Source organism: Astatotilapia calliptera, chromosome 3, assembly GCF_964374335.1.
Source record: "Astatotilapia calliptera chromosome 3, fAstCal68.1, whole genome shotgun sequence".
NCBI lineage: Eukaryota > Metazoa > Chordata > Actinopteri > Cichliformes > Cichlidae > Astatotilapia > Astatotilapia calliptera.
In genome coordinates this window covers 59,142,528-59,167,124 of record NC_137424.1, presented here as the reverse complement: position 1 = coordinate 59,167,124, position 24,597 = coordinate 59,142,528, and the positions used below count along the sequence as shown (strand labels likewise).

Here is a 24,597-nt window from a genome sequence, read left to right as displayed (position 1 = left end):
CTGTTACTAGGGATGCTGTGAAAACACACAAGACTTGGCTAGGACTATCTCCACAAGTAAACAAGAGTCACACTACATGTGCAGCAGCAAAGTCCAAAGGAAATCGTCTCCTTATCCAGCTGGGCGCGTTATTTGGTATTTTCCGGAGCAGGCACACTAGGTACAGGGTCACAGGGTTTCTCTCTGAATTACTGTAATGAAAGGTGTGTAGAGTCAATACGAGCCCCACGCAGCAGTCAAAGAAATGGTGGCAACAAAATACACAGTCTTACTTGTCTGGGTTGAAGGCGAGGCTTGGAAGGATTAAAGGTCCGAGTGAGGCTAAACCAGTTCGTGTACACTCACTGTGAGGTGTTGGGCAGGGAGGCAGGCAGGTGAATAGCGCCGAGTATAGAAAGCAGACCAGTGACGGGAAGTAGAGTGGTTATTGACAGCAAGAGCCAATCCACTGTGAAGCTGCAAAGGCAAGTAGACAGGGTTAGCATGACAAAAACAGCAAATGGGGGTTTACAGAGCAATGACTCTCACTAACATGGGTTAGCTGCCATTCCAGCAAGGAATGTTTGAGAACGCTGGTCTTAAGAGCCTCCCAGCAAATTACACACAGGTGCCACAAACTAGGGGTGTGGTGACTCTGCCCAGTGATGGATTTACTGACACGCAGGAAAACCCAGCACTCACCCGGACCATGACACTTTTCTTTAAACTTCATTCTGTGTTATCTAGCTTGTTACCACAAGTGTGATGTGATAAGATTTACCTTATATTTTCTTTCTTCTCTGGTCTGCTTCAGGTGTATTGACCAACAGTATGCTCCCACCTCCATCTTCCTCAAGAAAGTGAAAACCACTACTGAGATCAACATGCTAGCTACAGGAAGCGTGTATCTGCTGCTTGTCTCACTTCTGTCTTCTTTGTTTCATTGTGAACATTCACTTGCTTTTTCTCTAAAAGACTGCACAATCCTGTATTCTGAAAATTCAAAGAATGTATCAGTTACATGTGCAGAGCGTCACCTCACTGCTATTCCAGATGACATTCCTGGAAATTCAGTATCGCTCAATCTCAGCTCAAATGACATTTCAAATATTTCCAGGATGTATTTAAGAGGTTTATCTAAGCTTGAAGCTCTTTATGTTAAAAATAATTGGATTTTACAAATTGATGATGGAACTTTTGCAGACTTGGTAGAGTTAAAAGTTCTCGACTTGGGTGAAAATTTACTCACAGCACTGACAAAAAACATGTTTCAGGGCCTTTCCAAATTAGACACCCTATCTCTGAACAGCAACAATATCTCATTTATCTCCCCTGTGGTCTTTCAGCCCCTGGTCATCTTACGTTCAGTAGATTTGAGCAATAATTTCCTGCATCAAATTAAAGCTGTTGATTACATTTTTAAACTCCCAACTTTACAACATTTGATTATTACTTATAACACCTTTAGTTCTTTTCAGTCCGATGACCTCCATGTAAATACCTCAAACCTACTCACCCTAAGTTTGGATTCAGTGAAAAAGTTCAGCATTACAAGAGACATTTTTCCTCATCTGCAGTCTCTGGACTTGCGAGGCTGGTCCAAGGACATCGAGTGGGAAGTGTCAAACAAGACCTTTTTGAGGAGCCTAACGAGACTGCACATGAGTGAAACTTCTCTTAGCTTTGATGTGTACAGAGCGATTCTGCAGACTGCTTACTCTCTTCAAGAGTTTCAGATGGATAACATACAAAAGTGGATAGATGATGGTCTCATTGATGTTGCCTGCCAAATTCCTTCTCTAAGAACAGTTGATGTGAGAAATAGTGAAATTCACACCATAAAAGAGCACATGCTGCAGTCTTGCTCTAACCTTATTGAGCTCAACTTATCATTTAACAATATAAAAAGCATGGCTGATAATGCACTCCAGTCAATGACACAGCTCAGAAGCCTGATATTACAAAATAATGAACTGTCCGAACTGCCAGTGGCCGTCCAAGGACTCACCACATTGGAAGTCTATGACCTTAGTTCCAATGACATCAGTGAACTTTACTGTCCTTACTTCTGGAATTTAACAAGCCTAACAATACTCGATCTGAGCCACAATCAAATATCCTATATCTTTGACTGTGTTTTTCAAAATTTAAACAATTTGAAAATCTTAAATCTTGAAAACAACCAGATTATGTCATTTATAGATACATTCAAAGATAAATTACAGACATTGGAGTTTTTAAATTTGAGAAATATGGATATCATGAATTTCATTCATGGAGATTTTCATAGTCTGTCTTCCCTTCAATACTTGTATATAGACTTAGACGAGTGTGACAGTGTTGATGAAGGAGGGTTCGAAGGACTTGATAACCTTCAGATTCTTTATTTGTTAGGTGATAATTATTTTTATGACCATTTCAGTGGACTGTCAAACTTAAACACTCTGATCTTAAATGTTGTTGAAAGCCGAACCCACAACAGCTCTGAACAACGGGATAGGCCTTTCTCAAATTTACAAAGATTGAAGAAGCTTCATATCAAGGTTCATAGAGGATATTACGATATTTCAAAAGATGTTCTCAGTGGTCTGACTTCTTTAGAGTACTTAATAACAGAGGCATACTTCATGGGATCTTTGTACCCAGACACATTTAAATACACACCGCAACTGAAACATCTGAGGATATCTTACAGCGAGCTTTCAGTTTTAACATCTGACGTGTTCTTGCCAATTCCAAACCTGATAATACTCGACCTCTCCAACAATAAACTCAGGTCTTTGGATTTTCTAGCAGAGGCCAAACTGTCGGCACTCAGGTGGCTAAATGTCAGTGACAATGAATTGTTTGTAATCAGTGAAACAGTTATCCAATCCCTTCCAGGCTTGACATATCTGGATCTATCTGCTAACCTTTTAACATGTGAATGTTCTAATTACGGTCTTATCCAGTGGATTCAAGACAGCAAACAGACACAGGTTGTTAATGCACATCAGTACAGTTGTGCGTTTCCTGTCAGCCAACGGGGGAAAAAATTCCTTGACTTTGGTTTTGACTCCTGTCAGATAGATGCTGCATTGCTCTGCTTCCTTTTTAGCTCTAGTCTAGTTGTGCTTACTCTCCTCGCATCCTTCATCTATCACTTCCTGAGGTCACACCTCACCTATGCCTATTACCTCTTCCTGGCCTTTCTCTATGATAATAAGAGGAGGAAGAAAGGTATTCCTCACAGCTACGATGCCTTTGTCTCCTACAATGTTCATGATGAAGCTTGGGTCTGTGGAGAGTTGCTTCCAGAGCTGGAGGGTCAACAGGGCTGGAAACTCTGTCTGCACCACAGAGACTTTGAACCAGGTATATATGATTATCATTAGCCTCTTTTTTTTCTATTTTTCTATTTTTAGATCTATATTTAATGGAGCTACCACACAAACGCTGTCTCATCTTTCCTTTAAACACTATTGTTGCCACTCTAAACTTGTAATGACAAAGATCAGGGTTTCACACCACCGTTTTTTGTTTTGTTTTGTTCAAAATTTTACTACACTACGTTTACGCAAACACAAATGGTTGATATGATGTCAAACAAGAATGCCAATCACACATGACCCACAAAACAAAGTTTAAATGCTAGACTGACTATCTGGACAAGAGCTACAAACTGATCTTTAAACCTCTAAAATTAAACTTTAGATGTGCTGCTCAACTGTCAAAGCATCCTACATGTAGGAAAAGGAAATCATGAAGTTGTGTTTTGCATAAAAGAAAATAGAAAGACAGCTGTTTTTGTACTCCCGATGTTTTTGTAAGCCTTGGATTCCAGAAACTATAAAAATTAAAGTTAAGACCAACACCAGTTATTACTCGAGAAGCTTATTGAATTGTTCTTTGTTCTCCAAAGGCTGTGACTGGAATTTAGACACTACTGTAGATCCTGCTATTCTCAAAAGTGAGAATTTTTTAACTTATAGAAAAGGCTACACATTATGTTATTCACCAGAGCTGTTTTAACTAGAAAATGTTAAAACTTGAAAAATGCTGACATGTTTGATGTGTGAGATTTTTGTTTAACGTCTCAGATTTTTGTTTAACGTCTCAGATTTTTGTTTTTACAGGTAAGCCCATCGTCGAAAACATTACAGAGGCCATCTATAGCAGCAGAAAGACTATCTGTGTGATCAGCCCAAATTACCTGCAGAGTGAGTGGTGCTCCAAAGAAATCCAGATGGCCAGGTATGGTTACCAACTCTTTGTCCTTACATGTAATGACATCGCCAGCTTCTACACTGATTAATCTGCGTGTGGTGTCTTTAGCTACCGTCTGTTCGATGAGCACAAGGATGTGCTGATCATGGTGTTTCTGGAGGACATACCAGCCAAGCAGCTGTCTCCATACTACCAAATAAGGAGTCTGGTGAAGAGGAGCTCTTACTTGAGCTGGCCACAGGCTGGTCAACACACTGGAGTCTTCTGGCAGAAAATACGACAAGCTCTCGAGAGAGAAGAAAACCCTGTTGAGCACACGTGACTCCACACCGGACAGCCCATAGTCATCCACTGAAGTTTACCCGAGGTGGAAAAATCATTGTTTGTTTGTAAAAAGCAGATATAATTATTGCAAATGAGAATAAATCAGGGTATGCTTTACAGTGAGACTGACAAGTTGCTCTTCTTATCCTTTTGTATTCGAAGGAGCTTGGGAAAGAAAGCGTCTGGACTTCAAGTTGCTTGAAGATGTTTCACCTCTCATCTGAGAAGCTTCTTAAGTTCTAGGGTCAAATGGTGGAGAGTGACAGATTTAAGCCCTGTGGGAGTGTCCCTCCGAGAGGGGCAATGGACCCTCTAATGATCCTCTACCTAATCACACAAGCCAAGGTGTGAAAATGGGTGTAGGTCACAATCAGCCAAGGTTTTGGGTGAGCTCATTGTGAAACCTAGCCCCACCCTATCATGTGATTTCCTGAGGTCAGATGGCCCAGGATATCCTTTGGTATCCATGTCAGATTCACCCCCTTACGTTCAAAATACCAAAATGAAGATTGCAGACATGCTCAACTTGAGGCTTCATAATGGGACTTCTCCAGCTGGTGGATAATGCTGTGGTGGCTCCATCCATCTTTCATATACAGTTTATGTAAAGAACAAGCATAGTTGTGTTTAGAGGTGCAAATATAAATATAAAAATGTGGTTAGGGTTGTACATATTTTTTATATTGTTATATTTAAACTACTAATCAATAAGTCCTAATAATAGAACATATCAATCGACTGTCATTTTTAAACCATACATGGAAGATTATGGCCTTTGTGAGAGCTGGAGTTTAAACCACCCTGATGATCAAGAATTCACTTACCAAGTCCATCATCACCACCATCAGATGGACTCACTTTCCAAGTCCATCATTCATCATCGAGAATATATTTTTCCCCCAGCTAGTAATTCCCTTCATCCAAATACATCAGAAACACAATTCCACTCAAGGGCACTAAGCGATCATAAACCTGTCTCTTTCAAACTCAATAAAAAATGGCAACAAAAATCGACCACCTGATGGTGCTTGAACACATCTTTGCTAAAAAAGTAGGACTTAATAATATTTTAAAGTGAATGGACATCCTTTTTGGATATAAATGATTCTCCCAACATTTATTAACTTTATTATAGGAAACTGGCATAGCTGTTTTAAGGGGCAGGATTATTTCATACTCATCCTATAAAAAGGAAAAAGACACAATTTGGAAGAAAAAATTAAAATGTTGAAAAGAAATTGCACAGCAACCCTTCTGAACAGCTGGTGTGTGATTTAAGAAAACACAGACTTGATTTAAATGTGTTGTTAAACACAAAATCACAGTTTCTTATACAACGGTTGACACATGAGAAATCTGAATACAATAATAAATAAATCAGATAAATATCTAGTAAAGCTATTTAGTCAAAATAAAGACAAAAAACATGTAGTTATCAAAGACTCAGCAGGGAAACCTTTTCATTATCTTCCAGATATAAATAATGTTGTTAGGATGTTTTATATGCTTCTATACATACACTTCTAACCATGACCCAAATATGGAAGACATTCACAAATTTCTGAGTGCTATAGATCTGTCTATTTTAACACAAGATCAAGGTACGATGTTGGATAAACTATAGCTCTAGAAGAACTATTCTTAATCAAATACTCTGTAACAAGGCATCTAGCCCAGATGGCATCCCTGCTGAGTTCTACAAAACATTTCTGGCCAACCCTGTCCTCGCTATTCATAAGAATGGTTGAAGAATTTGTGATAAGGTCTAGAATTTCTCCTACCATGAAAACTGCAATGATTAACCTGTTGTTAAAACCAGATAAAGATCCCACGCAGGCAATTACTTATGGACCACTTGTTCTGGTAAATGCAGACATTAAAATTATAAGCAAAGTCTTTGGATCACACTTAGAAAAAGTAATTCACTACGGTTTTATATGGTTAATAATCGCCCCCAGATGCAGGAAATGGTCCCCTTTACTCTGGGGTGGAGACAAGCAGACCACCCCCCAGTCCTGCAGCAGTATGGACCTCAGTCCCCGGTATAGTATTTTGTATTGTATTAATTGTAGACTGGGATTTCTAATCAACTTCAAGATTTTTTAAAAATATCTTAGAGCAGGAGTTGTTGTGCAAGCTGACTGATAGCTCTGTCTCACATTTGGCAATAGGAAGGGATATTGATTCATCTATTTTGGAGAGTGTTCTGTATATTTTAGAGAGTAATTTTAGGATTTTGAGACCAAGGAATTGTACCACATTTGTTGGTGTTTGTAATTTGACTTGATTAGGCTTAAATGTCTTTTTTACTATAGATTTAATTTGTTGATATTCTAAAAATCTATTCTTTTTAATTCCATGTTTTTTTTTAGCAAATCTGTCAAATAGAATAAAGTCTGTTCTTTTGAATAGATGTTCCAAGAATCTAATTCCTTTACAGCTCCAATCAAGGAAGTTAATCATGTTATTGTTCTGTATTATGTCAGGTTTATTCCAGATGGATGTACATTTGAATGGGATTAATGAAGACTACATAATTTTTTAGAAACTCTCACCATGCTGTGAGAGAGGAGCTGATATTGATGCTTTTAAAGCATACACATTGTTTGTTTTAGCTAATGAATGGTAGGTTTGAAATCTCTATTGCAGGGGTTGGCAACCTACACTCAAAAAAATAACTCTTTGAATGAACATAAAAAAATCATGGAAAGAATTTCCACGTAATTATATTGCTTTATTTTAGCATTAAGCAATTCTGTTAATCCAACTTAATGTAGTTGAGTTGGACTAACTTGATTAATTTATGATGAATCAACTGTTTTACTACAGTTGAGTCCAACTTAATTTAATTGAGTTGATCCAACCAATGCAAATTACGTTAGTACAACAAAAATGCTTAATTGTGATAGAAAGCCATTTATTAATGTGGAAATCCTTTCCATGATTATTTTACATTCATTTATAAAGTTATTTATTTTTGGAGTGTTCAACAAAGTGTAACAAAGTCTAGAGTCTTGTTAACATAAAATGTTAATGGATTTATAATAACTTGCACTCCTCTTATCTTTACCAGGGTTGCAGTGACACTGGGGCCTATCCCAGATGTGATAGGGTGGGAGTCAGAGTACTGGACAGGTCACCAGTCTATCACAGAGAGACAGACAACCATTTGCACTCACGTTCACAGATATTTTAGAAACACCAATTAACCTAACCCTAATTTATGCATGACTTTAACTGTGGCAGGAAACCAGAGTACCCAGAAAGAACCCACTGCAAACTTGGCCAGATTGCAGATTTGAACCCAAGACCTTCTTGCTGCGAAGCAACAGTGCTAACCACTGCGCCACCGAGCTGTCAATCTAGAGTTAAAAAAATAGGGAAACTATGATTACAAGGCTTTATATAGAATTTTCTGTACGTTTTTGTCCTTTACAGGTTAAACCACAATAAATAGCTAATAGTGTGTGTATGGTTGTCTGTCTCTTCTAACCCTAGTGATTTTCCTGTGGTTTGTACTCTTGTCTGATCTTGTGAATTTGGTGAATACAGGCAACTAACCACTCTTACTAGATTGTATCATGTCATCTCAACAAGAATAAATTAAGTTGCTGGATTTCATGCAGATCCTACATGATTTAATTACGTTAACCACAGAAACATGAAATTATTTTGTTCACATTACAAGTTTGAATTTTGTAAACGTAACAACCACCCAATTTCATTTTTTTGAGTGTAGGCACGCGTGCCAACTGTGGCACGCGTGCCTAGGGTTGACTGGGTTGAAGGGTTAACTGATGGCACGATGTTAGAGGATTTTTAAGTTTTATTGTCATGAAATGCAACTGAGTGATATACTGATAAGTGTTTAATATTTCTGCTTATGCAAACGTCTTTCTATCATGAACTCTCTGAACAGTCACATCACAACACCACAATGAGTTGTGAAAACAAGCTGTTATTGTTAGATTAAGTTCCAGAAACTGCATGTTCTCTCCCCACGAGTGAAGAGCGTGCAGCTAAGTTCCTGTTTTATCTTTGCTTTGCCATGTGACATCACTATACTGAGTGTATATATAAAGATGCAAGACAAGTGTGGGGTGTGTGACTCTCTCTGAGCTCACCCGTGCACGTTAACTGTTGAACTGTCTGAGTGTCATTTCTTCACCTGAGTGTTTGATAACTGTTCACCCCTAACACACGACCATAGCTGGACTGGTCATCCGGCATACTGGGCATTTGCTCGGTGGCCCGGTGACTCTTTTTTTCTTTATAACGGTATAAACAATGAAAGGTGGTGGATTGGCCAGATGCTGGTCGGTGTGTAAAAATAACGCAGTTGTTTGGTGGTGGCTATGGGAGCTTCCTCAGATTCAGTAAAATTAGCAAGTGGTGGAGGCCAGCAGGTGGATGAGAGAAAGGGGAGGCAGGAGGAGAGACCCGAGGCAGCCGCCAGTCCGAATGTCAGGTGAACTGAGCTTCAGGTAAGAAGTTATGACCTGCAGTCTGTCTGGGTCAGATATAAACCAAGTTTAGGTGGAGTTTATTTTCGTTGTGCTGACTTTTTACAGTCAGTTACAATAACTCGTACTGGGTACCTGCTAGCATGACAGAGTTTCTATACAGCTGGGTGGGTGCTTGTTACTGATGTTGAACTTTACTTAATTCATAAGTAGAAATGCCAACGGAATTGCCCCGCATTGAGAGAAAATATTACGCGTTTCGCATTGAGGTGAAAAGGAACAGTTTGTCCCGTACTTCAGCTAGAATGAAAAAGACACAAAGCTGGAGTTATTCTGTGTTTACGCTGCACAGCTGCCTCTTCTTCTCTCATTCTCTCCCCCCTCCCTCTCCTGTTTCTTCTTCAATCATGAAACTGATCAATGATCAGCTGATCGGCTTTTCTCTCTTGTTTGTTTATCGCCCACTTTGCGCCAGAAACAGGAAACCAGCGGATGTCGCACTAAACAACAGCAGCACGTTTAAGCTTGATCAGCTGTTGTTAGAATGTATTTAATATTAATTTCTAGTATCAGCTGATGTTTGCTGGAGCCACAGCTGTAAAAGCTGCTGGTCGTGATATCGGTTTGGTTATCTGGTGAGAGGGAAACATGCAGATGAAACCAGATGTCCTTACTGGATCATCAGAGCTGAACAGGTGATGGAGAAACAGGTTTACCTTTTAGGTGACATGAATGAGTTGAAGGGAAGTTATGAACTGTTTCTGAGAGACAAATAACACCAGGATCCTTTTTTATGTAGCTGACAGCTGGTAACTGTGCAGGTGCGGATCTAGCAAAGTTTTGCCAGGGGCCAGGTAGAGGGCATTAACAGGGAAAGGGGGGCACAAAGAAATACTTTCTTATTCTCTTTTAAAATGTCTAGCTTTTATTAAATAATTATCTGAAGCTTACAACCAAAGTTTTTATCTGACGTAAAATGTATAGAAATCATACATATAACAAAGAAGCAGAATCAGAATCAGAATCAGAATCAGAATCAGAATGGGTTTATTGCCAGATGTTGAGGTTTACAACATTAGGAAATTGCTGCGGTGCTTCAGTGCAGACAATAAGAATTAAAGTGCTATGTAGAAAGAAAGATATGTGCATGAGATATACATGAGATATATACATGAGAATAAGAATTATGAGTGCTACGTAGAAAGATATATACATGAGTGCAGGTGGTGATCAGTGCCAGACATGAAATGATGCAGTGACACAGCGTAGGGTCATGTGTTAGTGGCGGGGACAATCATGTGGTTATTGTTCATGTGTCCAACAGCAGAGGGGAAGAAACTGTTCTTGTGGCGAGAGGTTCTGGTGCGAATGGACCGGAGCCTCCTGCCTGAGGGGAGCAGGTCAAACAGACTGTGTCCAGGGTGAGAAGGGTCAGCTGAGATCCGAGCTGCTCGCCGCAATGTCCTGGAGGTGTACAGGTCCTGCAGAGATGGGAGTCTGCAGCCAATCACCTTCTCAGCAGAGCGCACAACACGCTGCAGTCTCTGTTTGTCCCTGATAGTGGCTCCAGCGTACCACACGGTGATGGAGGAGGTGAGGATGGACTCGATGATTGCAGTGTAGAACTGCATCATCGTCCGTGTTGGCAGGTTGAATTTCTTCAGCTGCCTCAGGAAGTACATCCTCTGCTGGGCTTTCTTGATGACGGAGGTGATGGTGGGCTCCCACTTCAGGTCCTGGGTGATGGTGGTACCCAGGAAGCGGAATGAGTCCACAGAGGTGATGGGGGTGTCAGTCAGGATGATGGGGGGGAGTGGGGCTGTGTGCTTCCTGAAGTCCACAATAATCTCCACTGTCTTCTGGGCATTCAGCACCAGGTTGTTGTGGCTGCACCAAGACACCAGACGTTCAACCTCCCTCCTGTAGGCAGACTCGTCCCCGTCCGAGATGAGCCCAATGACGGTGGTGTCATCTGCGAACTTGATTAGCTTGACAGACTGGTGGGTGGAGGTGCAGCAGTTGGTGTACAGGGAGAAGAGCAGGGGAGAAAGAACACAGCCCTGAGGGGAGCCGGTGCTGATGGTCCGGGAGTCCGAGACATTCTTTCCCAGCCTCACGTGCTGCTTCCTGTCCGTCAGGAAGTCAGTGATCCACCGGCAGATGGGATCAGGCACATTCATCTGGGAAAGCTTGCCTCGGAGATGGTCTGGAAGGATGGTGTTGAAGGCAGAGCTGAAGTCCACAAAGCAGCTGGAATCCACAACTGTGCGTGTTCATGGAGCTGCATTTTCACCTGCTGGACATCACTACCTGACAACTTTAACTGTCTTCAGAACATTGCAGAGGCCTTATTGACAGTATTTGGCTCTACATATCTGTGTGAGCAGATTTTCTCTCACATGAGTGTCCTCAGGTAGCCGTCTGAATGCTGGACACTTGTGTCTATGAGTGGGAGACCAGAGATCAGAGTGTATTGACAAACATGCCATATTGGCCCAGTTTATTTTTCTTATCATTGTTGTGAGGACACCATCAATAGCATTTGCATTTTCTGTTGTACAGTTCATTTGCTGTTATGGAGTACTTGTTATGGATAAAAAGTGTCTTTTTTTGTTTCAAAATAGCTGATAACTATTCGCTGATAGCTGCCAACATCTGCGAACAAATATAATTCTATAAAGTTGTTCTATATAGTGTGTAACCATTAATATAGAGCGTTATTAAATTTATTGCTAATGCAATCATATGGCACACTGACTTCTGAGGAAATTTTAAATGGCACTCCTCATCAGAAGGGTTGCCTACCCCTGCTGTTCTATGTCTAGCCAGGCCCCAACTAAGAGGGTGTGTTTTAACCAATCTGAGATTAATTGTTGCCTGTTGAATAAGAAGAAGTGTTGAAAGTTAGGCAGATGTAGTCCTCCTTTATCCTTGTTCCTATGTAGTGTTTTTAAGCTAATACAAGGGGGTTCATTCTAAAGGAATGAACAAATAGACAATTCCAGAAATCTAAACCAGTCTGGTGATGGTTTGCTTGGGATCATCAAGAATAAATAATTGATTCTTGGCAAAACCATCATTTTTATTAAAACAACCTTTCCAAGGACTGATATGGGTAGAGTCTTCCATATAGCCAAATTGTCTTTAGCTTCCCTCAAAAGTGGGATGTGATTTTATTTAGTTAATTCTGCAAGCCTAGGAACAACATTAATATTTCCAGATTGAAATGGAGTAGAAGAATTCTGGAAGGAGTAATTACCGTAATAACCTCAGAGAGAGTGGTTATTACAGTCAGTGGCGGTCCTAGCCTGTTTGGCGCCCCGGGCGAACACTCCCTCTCCCCCCCCCCCCCCCCACACACACACACACACACACGCACACATAAAACATATTAAGGATTATACATTAAGATAAAACTGTTGTCGGAACCATACTGAATTTCGCCAGAGAAACACACACACACATATGAAGAGAGAGAGAGTATGCATTGTATGCAAACAGCTATGAAACAGCCATCATAATTCATCATACAATGAGAACAGGAAGAATCAACAATTGACAATGACTAATTAATATTAAAATCTGTAACATAATGTATTGTTTGAAGTTTAGTCTGTTACTGTTACTGTTTTTATCAGAGGTGTGGACTCGAGTCACATGACTTGGACTCGAGTCATTAATTTTATGACTTTAGACTTGACTTGAAAAAATGTTCTAAGACTTGTGACTTGACTTGGACTTTTACACCAATGACTTGGGACTTGAATTGGACTTGAACCGGTTTACTTGAAAAGACTTGATATTTTACCCCAAATATAAAATCTAACATGCATATTATATAGAGATTGAAAATGTGACGTCATTCAGGGGTAAAACCGCAAAGGATTCTGGGAACTCGTGGCAAGAGGTACTAGCGCACGCAGGCTTTCAATTAAAATCAGTCACACAGCGATAAAAAGAAACACAAAAATGTCAAGAAGCTGTTGTATTATTAACTGCAATAGCCGGTCGCATGACAGCCACGGGAAGCCGACGGGTAAAGAGATCGGTTTTTTATCGGATTACGTCGTTGAAGAGAAATTGTTCGAGCCATGTTTCCGAAGTAACAAAGAGGCGACGGATGGCCTGGATTGCAGCCATTCAAAGACCAAATATAACGTCCCAGAACACTCCAGCTCACAGGTTAGTCTGCTCCAAGCATTTACACGAAGGTCAGTCTGCTGTTGTAGTTAATGCGTCATTTTCATAACATAATTGGTGATATAGGTTACAAGCAAGTCTGGCGCTGAACAGAAATTGTCGCGCTATGCTCCTGTGTTTATTGTGCATAAATAGTGAATTGTCCTGACATGATATTGTGTTTCTCTTCTGTTATTATGGTACATTGACAAAAAAATATACTTTTATTCACAGGATAAAACAGTTGTTTTGTATCACTAATTGCCCAGTACGATTACAGCATACAATATTATTGTCACTGCTACATTTCTGTAATGCTACCAGAAATTATTTCCACTACTAATTAATTACCGTTGAGCTCAAAGGTCCTATTAATAAACGGTTAACGAATGTGTATTTATGACAATTTGTGAGACTGGTAAACTTATGATATGTACGATGGTCTTTCGTTCTACACGGTGCATTTCTAGGTGCTGCACCCATCCGTCGGTAAACTGTACCTGGGCTTGTTGCAGTGACCTGAAGTTACTAAACTTCATGAGTGTGTGCACTCACTCCAAGAACCGTATGATTATAAATATGCATATAAATATGCTAAGATGAGATAGCTGACTTCATCTAACTAGCAAATGTTGTCCAGGCTACGTTGGTGATGCAGTTTTTTTTAATGTGTATGATATTTTTGTCATGCGATTTTAAAGCTGGTCCTACAACCGCATCCAAGAATAACATGCAGCTTATCTCAGAACTGTCGGTGAAAATTATTCTTGGAGCTAGGTTTAATTGAGCTGCATTTTAAACAGGTGCAATTTCACAATTTGTGTATATTTTCTAAGTTCACTATTTTGTCATGTGTTGAGAAAAACACAGATTTAAAACTTACATGGTCTAATATTTACATTTAGCATATAACTGCAACCTGCTTTTTTTCGTTTTTTGTTTTTTTAAAGAGTCGAAAGGACTTGAAATTAAAAATTTCAGACTTGTGACTTTACTCGGACTTTTACACCAGTGACTTGAGACTCGACTCTGACTTGCCTGACATTACTTGAGACTTGACTTGAGACTTGAGGATAAAGACTTGAGACTTACTTGAGACTTGCAAAACAATGACTTGGTCCCACCTCTGGTTTTTACCATTTCTTCTTGGAGCAACTGTAACCCACATTATTTCCTTAGGGATTAATAAAGTATTCAGATTGTTTCAGGATGACCTGCCATTATCCAACGACACATCTGCTTACCTGTATCTTTTGCTCGTTTCTCCTCCTCTTCTTTTCTATTTTTTCTAAACTGAGCACCTGATGGCTTTGAACTTTTCTTGTCCATCTTCCATTGGTTTTAATTTTGCACTCCAGTATGAACACAAATCCCCCAACTCGAGGATTGCCACAACATAACCTAATAGACCTACACCTTAGTTCACAGATTCACTTTAGGGTTTATTTCTGGGATTTCACACAACCCAGGATTCAAATCATGAATACATAATGGGCTTGGATTTACAACATTATGAATGAAATGTGCTCTATTTGGAAGCAGCAGGGCCCCCCTCCCCTTTCGACTGGTTGTGTGAGACTTTAAATCATCAAACTGTAAGTTATAAATTTTAAATTGTTATTGATCCCTTTACCTCTAGTCCTAAAGTGTATATTTATTTTCTTACTCTTCTTATATTTATTGTTTGTTTACTTGCACTGCTGTAACTGGAGCCTCGTCGTCTCGTCTCTCTATATACTGGACTGTATGTAGCGGAGTTGACAATAAAGTTTTACTTTGACATCAGCAGCGAGCAGGCGCACCGAGGGCTCTCGCGCTCACTTTTCGCGTACAGAATTTCGAAAAAACATCGGCGCATATTATAAGTCTGTATCATAATGTCTGGTGTTTTCGTGTTTGTTTTTTTGATTTTATTTTGCGAGTTGGTTATTAGATGCTGCTTCAGCCAGCCAGAGAATCCCCCGCCGCTCCGCCCTCTCCTCCCTGTGCCGCAAGCAGCAGGCGCACCTCACAAACGGAGGGCGCCTTTACTCCCAGCAAATGGGCGATAGAAAACCGATCGGTGCCTATGACATTCCAAATATGCGCTGGCTGATGTCGGGGCAGCATGAGTACGAGCAATTTTTTTTGCCGATGCCCGTGATGCCGCCCTCCACCACGATGCCGCTCCGGGCACGTGTCGCCCGTATCAAAAACCGCTACTGATTACAGTTAATGCTGGGGGGGTGTTTGTGCACCTGTGTCCAATATGTCTTTGTGCGCTGTGAGTCAGTAGTGGATGTGCTGACGCTGAGTGTGTTATCATATCATTTAGGTATTTGTTAATTGATTGGTATAATTTGAAGTTTCAAAAAAATAAATGTTTAATTCTAGGTGACTATTCAGTTTTGTTTTGTTTTTTCCTTCAAGTCTCTGACATCTTACGTCACTTACTGCATTTCTGTTCTGCCACCTACCTTTCCTTCTCCTCCCCTTCTTTTCCATCTCCTGCCTCCTGTTTTTATGTTTTAATGTTTTCAAAAACTTTTAAAAGCTGCCACTTCTTGAAGTAAATTAGCAGCACCTGCAAAGTCGCGATATAAGTGAGGGATATCAGCAAAGTTCAGAGCAGGCACACAGCAGAGCTATAGCAGAGCAGAGGGAAGCAAAAGATGGACCGTATAGACTGGATGCCAAGGAGACCCGAGATTCAGCATGGATTTGCTTGTGGAACTGGTGTTGGATGTGGAGGAGGCCTTTCTCAGTGAGACACAAACAGTGAAAGACTGATTGCGTTGATGGTTAGTACTTTAGACTCTTGAACCTGTGCACATACTCCCCAAAATTTGATTCTGTTTGTCTTGACGTGGCATTTTCAGTGGGAGAAACATTTCGTCACTCATGCAAGTGACTTCCTTGGTCTCAGCTGACTGAGGGTTTCCCAGCCTTATAGCTGAGACTGAAGAAGTGACTTGGATGTGCAACAAAACTATTCTTCTACTGAAAATGCTGCATCCAGATGCTGATTCCTTACCTGGATGATTGAGCATGCATCAACACTGGGCACATAATGCATTAGGCTTGGACTGCGAGCTTGGTTTTGGTTGTTTTTCTTTAATACCCTGGGCTTGTTTTATTGTAAACGAATCAAATGTGCTAAACTGATAAAGTGATTTTTTTTCTACTCTTTGGCTACCGTTTCTTGTACCTGCTGTCCACTCAATGGACCTCCCTTTTCTCTCTCCTTTCCGGTCTACTTTACCTTAAAAGACAAAAAAAACCCAAACACCCAGCAACTTGTTCAGTTCAGTTTTATTTATATATTTCTAAATCACAATTGCAATCAACTTAAGGCATGTTATATTGTAAGGTAAAGACCCTATAATAATACAGAAAAAACCTGAACAATCAAGAGACCCACTTTGAGAAGGCACATGGCAACACTCAGATGAAAAAGACTCTTAACAAGCAGAAACCTGTGGCACTCAGGGAGCTGCTGCCTGGTCATGTAGGGGCAGACGTTTTTTGCTACCAGTTGGGCGTGATGGGAGGAAGACAGAAAAAAAGACGTGCTGTGAAAGAGAGCCACAGATTAATAGCTAATGGTTAGATGCAATGTGGTGAATAAACAAATGGTGAGTGAAGAAGATACAGTTCTATCCTAGGCCTATTGTGACATAACTAAAAGAGGGTCAAGGGTTAAACCTGTATGCTATGTCTTTGAATAATACTGCCTAAGAAAAGAAATTTTATTTTATTATTATACTATGTGGGAGCAATCATCAGAAAGACATACAAGACCACTGATAATCTCCCTCGATCTGGGGCTCCACGCAAGATCTCATCCCGTGGGGTCAAAATGATCATGAGAACGGTGAGCAAAGATCCCAGAACCACACGGGGGGACCTGGTGAATGACCTGCAGAGAGCTGGGACCAAAGTAACAAAGGTCACCATCAGTAACACACTACAACGGCAGGGAATCAAATCCCGCAGTGCCAGACGTGTTCCGCTGCTGAAGCCAGTGCATGTCCAGGCCCGTCTGAAGTTTGCCAGAGAGCACATGGATGATACAGCAGAGGATTGGGAGAATGTCATGTGGTCAGATGAAACCAAAGTAGAACTTTTTGGTATAAACTCAACTCGTCGTGTTTGGAGGAAGAAGAATACTGAGTTGCATCCCAAGAACACCATACCTTCTGTGAAGCATGGGGGTGGAAACATCATGCTATGGGGCTATTTTTCTGCCAAGGGGACAGGACGACTGATCCGTGTTAAGGACAGAATGAATGGGGCCATGTATCGTGAGATTTTGAGCCAAAACCTCCTTCCATCAGTGAGAACTTTGAAGATGAAACGAGGCTGGGTCTTCCAACATGACAATGATCCAAAACACACCGCCCAGGCAACAAAGGAGTGGCTCCGTAAGAAGCATTTGAAAGTCCTGGAGTGGCCTAGCCAGTCTCCAGACCTCAACCCCATAGAAAATCTGTGGCGGGAGTTGAAAGTCCGTGTTGCTCGGCGACAGCCCCAAAACATCACTGCTCTCGAGAAGATCTGCATGGAGGAATGGGCCAAAATACCAGCTACTGTGTGTGCAAACCTGGTAAAGACCTATAGTAAACGTTTGACCTCTGTTATTGCCAACAAAGGTTAAGTTACAAAGTATTGAGTTGTATTTTTGTTATTGACCAAATACTTATTTTCCACCCTGATTTACGAATAAATTCTTTACAAATCCTACCATGTGGATTCATGGATTTTTTTTTCACATTCTGTCTCTCACAGTTGAAGTGTACCTCTGGTGCAAATTACTGACCTGTCATCATTTTAGGTGGGGGAACTTGCACAATCGGTGGCTGACTAAATTCTTTTTTTCCCCACTGTATGTGCGTTACTGTCACGGTTCGGCATGGCAAACCGTAGGTGTGGGGAAGGAGGACCCAGGCACGGTGCTCTGTGTATAAACAGTGCGTTTATTTACAGTGATGGAAACAATAACAGTAAATCCCCGTGCTCTCCCCTGACTCCCGTGTCGTGTCTTCCCAAAAAGTCTGTGCTCCGTGTTCTCCGCTCCCGTGTCTCAGCACCCCTCATGCTGGCTGCTGTCTGGCGCTCCACACTTCTCCTGGGGACACAATAGACGCAGCCGTCAGGACACATATAACCGCGGGCATACACACACTAACTCGGTTCAACTGGATGACTAACATGGAGTCTCACCGTTAAACAGCCACCACACAACAACAAAAGAAAAACCCAGTACAAAAGGCAAACCCCCGGTCCAGTGGCAGCAAACACAGTTCTGGCGGCCGACCCGCAGGACGGCAAAACAAGCGGGACCTGCGGTGGGTTAGGCAGTGGCGGAAAAACAGTTCAGGTGGCCTACCTCCAACCCCTTGGTGGAAACACAGCAGCTCCGGTGGCCCGCCCCGGGTCCGACGGCGGCGGCGGCGCTGCTCCCCAGGCAGCCTGCCCCGGGTGAGCAACAGCGAGGTGTGGTACATGGCCGATGACGCGCTGGTCGCTGACGTGGACGTGCTGGACGTGGATGGCGTGGAGGGCGCGCCAGACGTGGAGGTCCCTCTGACTTGCTGACCTCCAGTTCTGGCTGAGCGGGTCCCTCCGGACCTCCGAGCTCCTCCGGAGGCAGCGCAGGCTCCACAGGCTCGCTGAGCTCCTCCCGCTCGCCGATCCCCGGCTCGCCGAGCTCCTCTGCTGGCAACGGTCGCTCCGGCTCATTGAGGTCCTCCAGCAGCGGCGCTGGCTCCTCAGCCGGTGGCTCGCTGAGCTGCTCCCGCTCCGGCTCGCTGTTTTTGCCTTTTCTGAGCCTACATTGAGTGTGAAAAACTGTAGTCACTCCGCTTCTTCCAAGCCTGGAGTTAAAATCACCAGGACTGTTAATTAAAAAACTGAGAATATTAAGGACTTCTGTTGATCTGCATCTGCTCACTCAGAGCAGAGAGCTAATTTGACAAAGACTGTTTTCAATGAGCCTGCTCCTCTGTCGATCTGTGTTTCTACTTGGCCTTTAGTGCAGCCTGCAGTTCTGTTACCTGGTCAGGTTGCAGCTCAACCTTCAGTTCAGTCATTAGCTCAGTCGCGTATTCGGCCACCATCATCAATTTCTTTGTGTTGGCCAGAGGACTCCACGCCTGCTGGTTTTTTGCTGCAAAACAAAAAACTGCCCTTTCGTGTTGGTGGAAAATGCATGTCGACCAATCAAAAATGATATGGTGACATGACATTTGGTTGTTTAGAAAGAGGGGGAAGCTCTAGGAGTGACAGCAAGATCTGGGCCATACCAATTTTGCTATGTGGGTAAATACAATGTGGTGTATAAACAAATTGTGATTGAAGAAGGTACACGCTTAGCCTAGGCCTGTTGTGTTGGTTAAGGGTTAAGCCTGTATGCTATGTGTCTTCCCTCAATCAAGCGCCTAATGAGTTTTGTGGTTTCTGGTGTGGAAGGGTGTGCTGTGTTTTTAGATAATATAGTGGTATTTATCGCAACACCTGGCAAGATCATCTTAAGTCCATCTGTGCTTTCCTTGATTGCATAACTTTGGAAAATCTTACAGCGAACCTTGCCAAGTGTGAGTTTGCTAGGGCCACTTTGACTTACTTGGGTAAGGTGGCTGGACAGGGCCAGGTACATCCAGTAAGAGCTAAAGTGGAAGCTACTAATCACTTCAATTCTCCCACTACTGAGAAAGAACTTCCACAATTTCTTGGAATGGTGGGTTATTATTGTGGGTTTTGTGAGAATGTCTCTGCAGTGGTTGCTCCTCTAAGTGACTCCTTAAACCCCAAGGTTATATTCCAGTGGTCAGATCATTATCAGACAATCTTTGAGGATGTCAAGGCTATCCTTGCCTCTGCTCCAGGGCTTGAGAGACCCCATCTCAGAGATTCTTTCAAGCTGAAGGTAGACGCTAGCAAAGTGGATGCTGGGGCAGTATTGTTGCATCAGGATGGAGCAGGTATTGATCTACTTCTCCCACAAGTTTTATTCCTGCCAGTTAAATTAGTCTATTTTGTAGAAGGAAACTCTTGCTTCAATTTTGTCTTCTTATGCCACGAGAAGTCCACTTGTGGCATAAGAATCCAACTCAACACTTGATGACATGGCTCTTATTTTTACAGCCTTACCATATGCACATCTGACACCTGAAGGCTTCGGAAAATGTGACGGCTGACGCTCTTTCTAGAACTTAATGTTCATCATAGTATGTCTTTTTTTAGTTTAAACAATTTCTGGTGTTTCCATCTTCCATTCTCTTAAATATGCTTCATAACTACCAAATTATTGCTAGGGATGTTGGTGAGTAGCAGAGTTTGTGTAAATGGGAACTGAGTTTTCACTGGTGCGCTGATAACCACATTTGAACTTCATGTGACTCATGGGTGGAGCTGTCAACTGTCCTCACCTCATCCCTGACTTACTGACGTTTTTGTTTCACCTTTTGTAAATAAACTTCTTAATGCATATCTTACTTGTGTGAACTCCCTCTTTTGTTGCAAGCAAGAGTCAGGTGATCCAACAGACATTGTGTTTTGGACAAAACCAGGGACAATTACGCAATGAAATAAGTCTTTATCTATAGGTTTTTAAATTAAATGGGCTACACAAAACATCAGCATCATACCAGGAACTGGATACGATACAGCAGTGAGAACCAAAACATTTTCTTATTTAACAGTCTAACTTCCCCATTAGTCAGACAGAAAACAAACAATTTCCACTGTTGTCTTCCTCAGATTAATAGCACTTGCAGCGCATCCACTCTGAGTTCATGCCAGTATCATGTCTCAAGGAAACACTTGTGAAAGAGGTAATCTCTTTCACAAGTCTTTGCTGGTAAGTGACGGAAGTGACGGACAAGGTAAGCGACCCATGTTGTAGGTGACGTCAGACGCCGGAGATTTTGGCGGAGAAAAAGCAAATGGTAGCATAGAGTTTAACAAAGGTTTTTCAAGCTTCAGTATTACCAAATATACTAATCAATTGTTATATAACTAACAACATCTGTTTTATCATCTCTAACACCCTGGAGGACAACGGGGAGAGTTTAGACGCTCTCCAAGATTACATCGACCGCTGTTTTCAAAATTTAGTAATGCAGAAGGCCCAGAGTACATCCTCCCCGGCCAAAATTGAGACGCCGTCATCGAAGAGATATCGCCCGGCAGACTCCCCCGGTACAACATCGCCTGCCGGCAAAGACATCGCAGACATCCTGGAGTCAATCGACAAACGATTGTCCAGTTTCGATGCGAGGCTGTCCCTGGTGGAGATTTTACACCGGGAATTTAAATCTCTGAGAGAATCCCTGGAATTCAGCCAGTGGCAGGTGGAAACGCTTGCCGCTGAAAATGCCACGCTACGGGAGTCGGTCAAATCTCTCACCGATAACGTGACCCAGCTAAACATTGAAAATAAAAAAATAAAAGAGTCCGTTATCGATCTACAAGCCCGTAGCATGAGAGATAATCTTGTGTTTTCTGGTATTCCAGAAACTGCCAGAGAGGACGCAGAGGCAACGGTGAAAAGCTTCATTAAAATCCACCTGAAGCTGCCGGAGGACACCGTAAAGAACATCGACTTCGATAGAGTACATCGCTTGGGGGGCGCGCGGTCGCGGACCGGGAGACCACGGCCTATTGTGGCCAAATTCAGTCAATTCAAACAGAAGGAACAGGTGAAGAGTCGCGGCAGAGAGCTGAAAGGAACGGACTTCAGCGTGAACGACCAGTTCCCCAAAGAGATCCTGGAACGACGCAAGGTCCTGTTCCCAGTTCGACGTAGCTTCATCCAGAAAGGCTCCCGTGCTGTCATCGCCGTGGACCGGCTCTACGTGGACGGACAGCTCTACCGCGACCCCGGCACCACACCGTGGTTATATTGACTGCACTCCAGATAAGAACCCGCTAGACTCTTTTCTTATTCATTCACACTTTCTCCTTTAACATGAGTTTAAGCTAGTAATATCAATATGATGTCATAGCAGATATAACACCGTCACCCTCCGTCATTGCTTTAATTGGAATGTTTCCGTTTCGTTTCTTTTTTTTTTTTGTCGCTCACAGTTCATGTGGTTTCTTTCTTTCTCTTGTCTTTCACTGCTGTGGCCACCTACTTCCCCACTCACCTACAAACAACAACCTCTATTTCTCCATATTTTCACACCACGATCACGCAAACACATCAGCTCAACGGCAGCACATTCACAACAGCCTCACAGCACGCACAGACTTGCAGGACACATAAGCAAGCCACGCTTGTTCATATTAGTGAATATTCACACACATAGTCAGACTTATGGAGCCTCTCACCACACTTCTTTTTCTCTTTCTATTTACAAACAAGGGATGTTTCCACATTCTCTCCACCTGTCTAAACGAAACACCCAGCGTACATCATTAGACATACACACACAATTATGGGCATGCTGAGGTTTGTCACATGGAATATAAATGGAGCTGGCACCAGAGGAAAGAGGTTAAAGATATTTAACCAGCTTAAAAAACTACAGGCAGATGTTGTTTTATTACAAGAAACTCACAGACCTGTCACAGGTTTAAACGAACTTAAAACACCTGAGTTTCCTAACGTGTTTGCAGCCGGTTATAATTCTAGACAACGGGGAGTAGCAATTTTAATACATAAAAATGTTAATTTTACAGTACTCGATACAGTTATAGATCCAGAGGGTAGATTTCTAATTATTAAACTATCAATATTGAACAAAAAACTATGTATTGTTAGTATATACGGTCCAAATGTTGATGAACCCTCATTCTTCCACGGATTTTTTAGTGCACTCTCTGAACACCTTGATTGCACACTCATTCTTGGCGGTGACCTCAACCTTGGACTAAATGAAGACATGGATAGGCTCAACACAACAGGAACTCAGCGCAATTGGCAGTCCACAAATATAATCAAACAGTATATGAGCGACTTTGGTCTTTGCGATGCATGGCGCTCTCTTCACCCCACCAGTAAGGAATATACTTTTACTTTTCTCGCATGTTCATCACTCTTACTCTCGTCTGGATTATTTTTTGGTCAGCAGCTCACTGCTGTGTGACATTTCAGACACTGAGATTCATCCTATAGCTGTCAGCGATCATGCTCCTGTATCTTTAACACTAATGCACAAGAAGAACACTACGCCAAGAAAAAACTGGAGATTTAATATATCACTACTTAAAGATGAAGACTTTATTAAATATTTTAAAAAGGAATGGACTTCATATTTAGACTTTAATGACACTCCCGGAATATCTGCTTCTGTTCTATGGGAAGCAGGGAAAGCTGTGATGAGAGGTAAAATAATTTCTTTCTCATCACACAAAAAGAAAGAAGAAAACAAAAATATTCAGGAATTAGAAAAAAACATCAAATCACTAGAAGAAGCCTACGCGTGCCACCAAGATCAGGAAACATTGAACAAAATACGCAAAACAAAACTAGAATTAAATGAAATTATTAATAAAAAAACACAATTCCTTATACAAAGACTTCGCTTGCAGAATTTTGAACACAGTAACAAATCAGGTCGATTTCTAGCTAACCAGCTAAAAATAAATAAAGAAAAAACAACTATATGTGCTGCTAAAGATTTATCGGGGAACACAATATATGATCCTGGAAGAATAAACAACATTTTTAGGGATTTCTATGAAACTTTATACTCACCACAAATAAACCCATCTAAAAATGAAATTGATCTGTTTCTTGACAACGTAACTCTTCCAAAATTACTAGACAGTCAAGCAATGGAACTGGATTCGCCACTGACGCCAAGTGAACTCCAGGAAGCCCTGATAAGTATGCCCAATAATAAGGCTCCAGGTCCAGATGGCTTCCCTGCAGAATTCTACAAAGAATTCTGGACAATTTTGGCACCAGTATTCCACAGCATGTTGCAGGAAATCGAGGAAAATGGCAGACTACCACCAAATATGAATTCTGCCAACATTAGTCTCCTGCTAAAACCAGGCAAAGACCCTTTATTTCCCTCAAGCTATCGTCCAATTTCTCTTTTAAATGTAGACCTTAAAATAATCTGCAAAGCTCTCTCAAAGAGATTAGAGAAAATGACCCCCCTCTTAATTCATCCTGACCAAACTGGTTTCATAAAAGGTCGGCACTCCTCAACAAACACTCGTAGATTACTTAATTTAATAGACTACTCATACGATAAAAACATCGAAACCATAATATTATCTCTAGATGCAGAAAAAGCATTTGACAGAGTTAACTGGAAATTTTTATTCGCAACTTTACACAAATTTGGTTTTGGAAACTCTTTCATAAACTGGATAAGAATATTATACAATTCCCCAACGGCTCGTATCAGAACAAATGACCAGACATCCTCCAGCTTCTGTCTCCTGAGGGGCACCAGACAGGGATGCCCACTCTCCCCTTCACTTTTTGCAATTTTTATCGAACCTC

The 24,597-nt window shown here is 41.6% G+C and overlaps 1 protein-coding gene across 1 annotated transcript; it reads left to right on the top strand.

The window, feature by feature from the left end:
* The first annotated feature begins 521 nt into the window (after positions 1–521).
* On the top strand, positions 522–4,273 carry LOC113017243 (uncharacterized). Its single transcript, XM_026160400.2, has 2 exons — positions 522–3,333; positions 4,095–4,273. The coding sequence occupies exons 1-2, from the start codon at positions 864–866 to the stop codon at positions 4,271–4,273; spliced, it is 2,649 nt and encodes an 882-aa protein (XP_026016185.2). The 5' UTR covers positions 522–863.
* The last annotated feature ends 20,324 nt before the right edge of the window (positions 4,274–24,597 follow it).

Excerpts from the sequence above, each read along its gene's own strand:
- LOC113017243 (XM_026160400.2), top strand. The coding sequence starts at position 864 with ATGCTAGCTACAGGAAGCGTGTATCTGCTGCTTGTCTCACTTCTGTCT. Across the intron at positions 3,334-4,094 it reads CCACAGAGACTTTGAACCAG|GTAAGCCCATCGTCGAAAAC; the intron begins GTATATATGATT and ends TTGTTTTTACAG.